The sequence below is a fragment of the Sapajus apella genome, unplaced genomic scaffold (assembly GCF_009761245.1).
Source record: "Sapajus apella isolate SASKATOON/1434 unplaced genomic scaffold, GSC_monkey_1.0 scaffold18, whole genome shotgun sequence".
Lineage (NCBI taxonomy): Eukaryota > Metazoa > Chordata > Mammalia > Primates > Cebidae > Sapajus > Sapajus apella.
Window position 1 is genome coordinate 29,763,335 of NW_022436958.1, and position 6,000 is coordinate 29,769,334.

Below are 6,000 nucleotides of genomic sequence, written 5' to 3' on the forward strand. Positions count from 1 at the left end.
CCTATATTTTATTAATCCTTTATTAATTCCTTCCATTTTACTAATCAGTCTCATTTAACAGTTAGCATGCTGAAAGTTCAGGTCAGCCAAACATCAATTGTATCAATGCTCAGGTATCTAGGTAAATTTGGAAAATTATTTTTCTGTAACGTCATCTTAAGAGTATTATAGATCAAGTTCTTCTGGAATTACAGATGACCTGATTCTATAATCTAGGACAATAGTAATAATTTTTTTATTGCTATTGGAGGAAGACATTTAATTCCATGCAACCTTGATTGAATGCCTAATAAATTTATCACACAAATATGCAAAGATGAATGACATGATTTCTGTCTTCAGAAAACTTATAATTTAGAATTATTTTAAACTGGACATTTAAAATAATTATAAGGCAGAAAGACCTAATTGATAAATATAATTATAGAAATGTCTGGCATTCAGTTATTCATAGATTGTAATTTAATTTCTTTATTTCATAAATAGTACTGGGGCTACAGGAACTTTAAATGTGAACTGAATAAATAAGTCTTTGTTTAGAACTTATTTGTAGGAGTGATAGTTAGATGAGTAAAATATGGCAGTGATTAAGATAAGAAATGTAAAACAAGGTAAAATTATAATTACAAAGGTATAAGAGATATTCTCTGGAAGCATTAGAGAGAATGTAGTTTATTTTGAGTTGAGACGGTAGTGGAAAGAAGAATCCCATGAGGCTTCTAAGTGATGTGGTAGGTTTGTTGAATCTGGAGGAATCATGTCTCAACATTTTTGTTAAACTTGGTCTCTGGCTAAGATGACATTTCCCTCTGATGTTCTATCCTCACGCTATCTCTATTCATTCCCATCACTAAGTTTTTTAACCCAATTTCTTTTTTTTCAAGGGTGTGGCACCTTTTTTTTTTTTTAATTTTGTTTTTCTTTATTTTTTCTAAAGAAACCCACCTGGATACATGTACTGAATGTGCAGGTTTGTTACATAGGTATATGTGCGCCATGGTGGTTTGTTGCACCTATCAACCAGTCCTCTAGGTTCCCTCCCCTCACTCCCCAGCCTCCAAAAGGCACTGGTGTGTGTTGTTCTCCTCCTTGTGTCCACGTGTTCTCATTATTCAACTCCCACATATGAGTGAGAACATGTGGTGTTTGGTTTTCTGTTCCTGTTTTAGTTTGCTGAGGATGATGACTAAATCTGCCTCTATCTTGAAGACTCTGTTTCCCTTGCAACCCTCTCAAGTGCAGGGAGCTCATTTTTCCCCACTCCACTTTCCTTGGGTCAGAAAGAAAAAAAATATGTATCTTTCTTTCTTTCTAATGTGATTTGTGGTCACTTTTCCTTCCTATTATTTTTATAAAGAAAAAATAAAATAAGTTTTTGACATTTTGTGGATCATGCCATTCAATGACATCATTTCCTACCACTCCTTGGCTTTATGGTCTACTCATTCTTCATTCATTTTCATTGAAGACTTCAATAATTGACTTACTGTCTCTCATTTCACCTTAGCACCTACCATCAACAACCCATTTTTATGCCAGTTTCTGTCTTTGGTCTTCTCACATTATTACATTCTTCTCCATCATTTTACAAATCCACATTTATAACCACGTTCTGCACCCAGGATACCTTGCCTTCTGAAACTTCAGACTGTTTTCTCTCTGACTGCAATTGCTTTTCCTTCCAGTTCTCTGATGAAGTTCTCTTCATTCTCATAGGACTCTAATTCCATCAATCCTCTGCCTTCTTTCAATCAGCTCCCTCCTGTCTTCATGTACTTTCCTATCAGTTTTCTAATAGCTTCTTCTTTTCTGAAGCTTCTTACAGTTTTTCTCAGTAGTTAGTTGCACTGTTTCCACTATCAACTGAATGAGTGACTATTTGGAAGCACATCTGGGCAAACAGTTTATCTACATTTCTACTATTCAATAGATAGTAGAACTATGGATTTGTAATAATAATAAACTCTTAAATATTGTTTCTACTGTCATGGAACTTACGTCCTAATATGTGTGTTATTCCCCATAACAGTAGAAACAGTAAACTCTTAAATATTGATGCAATAAACTCTTAAATATTGTTTCTATTCTCATAGAACTTACATCCTAATATGTGTCTTATGGAGAAGCAGACAATCTTCTCTCTATCTGAAACTCTTTGACACTAAATTCTCTGCCTGGCTATCTCCTTACCTGAAAAGTCTCTAAGTAGATTTCACATCTTCCATAAAGTTTTCTCTTACCTCTACTTACTGATGAGGTCACCTCCTTCTGCTGTGCTGCTGCAGCACCCTGTGCCTTTCCTACCAAAACCTTAATAGCATGGTATTAAAATGTACTTTTTAATTATCTATATCCTTTAATAGACTCCAAGCTATGTGTACAAAGAAATTAAGCCCATCTTGTTTACTACTGAATTTTTTGCATATAGCACAATATTTATTCACATAGAAAATAATCAAGTGTATTTATTAAATAAAAGAGCGAGATCTCCAAAGTAAGAGAAAACAAGCAAGAAATTTATTAAAGCCTGAAACTCTGGTGTGTGTAAATTATAAATAGTTTCAGAGATTAGAGGGAAGGAAATAATAGTGAACTTTAAAGGTTACATCATTCTAAAACATAAAATCTTTCTCGTGTCATCTAGAAAACTAATGTATGTTATAACATATATTATAAAACTAACATATATATGAAGGGGTGACTAAGCATTCACCTGGTAGCTTGGGATGCAAAGTCTTTGTTATTCAAGAAATATTTTGAACAACGTATCTCTATCTGGCATGGGTGGTATATGTATGAATACAAATGTGAAGCATTCCTGTTGAAAATTTTTTAAAAATCCCTACCTGTTTTGCTTATTAGAAGACTATATTTCATGAGATATTTACTGTAAGAGTTTGCTTGAATTAATATTATTATGAATAAAATTTGACTAAACAAAATCTTACCTGTGATGGAGAAAATAACCACCATAAAATCAAAAATGTTCCATGCAATGGTGAAATAAAAACAACGAAAAGCGATGAGCTTCAGTAAGCATTCCATTGTATATAGAATAACAAAAATTAAGTTAATCCAGTAGAGAGCAATGTACATTTGTAGACTATGTTCATCTGTGTCTATCATCATGGCTATTGCTTGGAAACATATAAGAACCATAATGACGACATTAAAAACTTGGCTTGTTACCAAGTCAAAAATGAATCCTTGGGGCTTGTTCTGTGGGGAGAAAAAACAAAAACAAGCAAAAAACAGGTGTAATAGTCCTATTAATGGGATATACATACCTATATACAGTCTTGATGCTCTACAGCTTTCTTCCCAAAATAAATAGGAGAATAAGTGTGAACTTAAATTTTTGCCAAACTATAACATATAGTCAAAACAAACAAAATGACCATTAAAAGCTTTGACAAGGGACCCAAAAATTTTGTCAGAAGCATTTGTTAGGGTTTTTAAAAGAGATTATATAAAAAACAGTTCTATTGAAGTTTCAAAAAATCTAGACATTTTCTTACTCGTGGGCGAGGTACTGGTCTTTGAGAGTCCTCATACATTAGCTTCTTCAGCCTGGAGTACTGTTTCCTCTGTTTAACTGTTATAAAGATATTTGAGCCTCCCAGGTAATGAAAGGAAAGAAAAAGACATTAAAATCACATGTAATCCAAATTTTCCCTTATGCCTTTTAAAGACTTGCAATTACTGATTTAATCCTCTAAAAAAGGCTTAACTACAATGAATGAAATCATGTTTGAACATATTTGACTTTCTGCCAAAAACCCATAAAAAGCACATACAGAATTACATGCCAATACTGACCAAAATTCAGTAATCTCTAAGCACATTTTCCTAGGAGACTGTCAACCCTATTTTCACATATGGTTGTATAAAGGGACAAAGAAGAAACAGCAGGAGATATGTGGAAATATTTACTAAGAAAGGTTGAGCTCAATAGCTAAAGGAAAAGTTGATCTGTGTCTTTTAGTAAGCAGAAATAAACAGAAAAAATCATATGTGATCATTTTTATATGACTGTATATTGCTTTATTTTTCAAATGCTATCAGAAGGTATTTTTTACTATTACTCCAAAAGTACCTTGTGCTTGCTTCTTCACAGCATATTTGAGGGCTCATTCATTTTTGTGTTTCTAGTGCTAATTTCAGTCTCTTATGTAATATATGTGAAGTGAATAATGTCATGTCCTAGGAATTAGGAACTATTTTCCCTAAATTAGGACCTGGTCACTTAAATTGACAGCACTCACCAATTCAAAGCCTAGAGGCAAACCCTAGTATATTATCTTACAGGGTCAATACTTGTAGAAAGCTGAAGCATCCAAACAAAATCACATTTTATCACTCAGCTCTCTACTCCTATGTCATTAGTGGAGACTCAAGACTGATATACAGTAGTCTCCCCTCATCTGAAGTTTCACTTTCCACAGTGTCAGTTAGCCATGGTCAACCACAGTTGGAAATTATTACATGAAGAATTCTAAAAGTAAATAGTTAAATGCATTTTAAATTTTACGTGGGTCTGAGTAGTGTGGCAAAATCTTGTGCCATCCTGCTCTGTGGAGACCGGGATGTGAATCATCCTTTTGTCCAGCATAGCCACTTGGTCTATGCCACCCACACATTAGTCACTTTGCAGCCATCTCTGTTATTGCAGTGATTGTGTTCAAGTCATCCTTATTTTAATTAATTACCCCCAAACGCAAAAGAAATGATGCTGGCATTCAGATGTGCCAAAAAGAAGCTGCAAAGTGGCAAAGTGCTTTCTTTAAGAAAAAGGTGAAAATGCTGGACTTAAGGAGAGATAAAACAGTATGTTGAGGTTGCTAAATCTATGGTATGAATGAATCTTCTGTTCATGAAATTGTGAAGAACAAAAAACAAATTATGCTTGATTTGCTGTTGTATCTCAAACTGCAAATGGCCACAGTGAATGATAAGCCTTAGTCATGGAAAAGACATCTTATCACGAACAGAAATGTGTTCTGATTTATAGCAATCAGGTTCGGTACTACCCTGTGGTTTCATGTATCACTGGATAAGGAGGATCTACTGTACCAGATTTTACACATGGCTAAAGTTTGATTACATGGCTGAAGATAAAATTTCAACATTAAACTATTCTTTGCCTTGACTTTTTTGGAAGGCTTTCCAAAAGAGATTAGGTACCTGTGGACAATAAGTTGACTTAGATGTCTTTTGAATTCTTTGCATTTGTGGAAGCCCTGAAGGGAGTCTCTTTTTGGAAATGGCATGAAACGTAGTTATTAAATTCTGTCTCTGAATTTTGTCTTATCGGGTTCAAGCACTCCTACTTAGGCCATCCAATTAGGATTTATGACTCTCTCTACTTCTAGCAGAAAGAGCTACTCTAACCTAGAAAGATGTCCATGCTGGCTATGATTACGAAGTCTTTAAATCTAACAAAGTAAAAGAGTATTTTTTTCTTGAAGTCTTCACATATTTGTGAAGATACAAAATTTTACTTACTATAATTATTTTTTAGCCCATCATTATTTACAAAACATACACACAGACACTTGTAATTTTTAACTTTTAAACTTGACTGTGTAGTACCTATTTTGGATTTAGAAATCAATGTAAAGATGAATATTTTAGCAATCTTCATCAATGTACAAGAACATTAATCATGATTTTTAAAGATACACGTCAGGCCGGGCGCGGTGGCTCACGCCTATAATCCCAGCACTTTGGGAGGCCGAGGCAGGTGGATCACAAGGTCAAGGGATCGAGACCATCCTGGTTAACATGGTGAAACCCCGTCTCTACTAAAAATACAAAAAATTAGCTGGGCATGGTGGCACATGCCTGTAATCCCAGCTACTCAGGAGGCTGAGGCAGGAGAATTGTCTGAACCCAGGAGGCAGAGGTTGCGGTGAGCCGAGATTGCACCATTGCACTCCAGCCTGGGTAACAAGAGCGAAACTCTGTCTCAAAAAAAAAAAAAAAAAAAAAAAAAAAAAA

The 6,000-nt window shown here is 34.5% G+C and overlaps 1 protein-coding gene across 2 annotated transcripts in view; it reads right to left on the minus strand.

The window, feature by feature from the left end:
* Positions 1-6,000, minus strand: part of SCN7A (sodium voltage-gated channel alpha subunit 7) — a 90,019-nt gene that overhangs the window by 3,151 nt on the left and 80,868 nt on the right. For both annotated transcript variants that reach the window (XM_032286615.1, XM_032286614.1), the window contains 2 exons: positions 3,519-3,623; positions 2,949-3,219 (listed from right to left, as the gene is read on the minus strand). In XM_032286615.1, the coding sequence (XP_032142506.1) occupies positions 2,949-3,219; positions 3,519-3,623 (376 nt within the window). The remainder of the gene's footprint in view (positions 1-2,948; positions 3,220-3,518; positions 3,624-6,000) is intronic.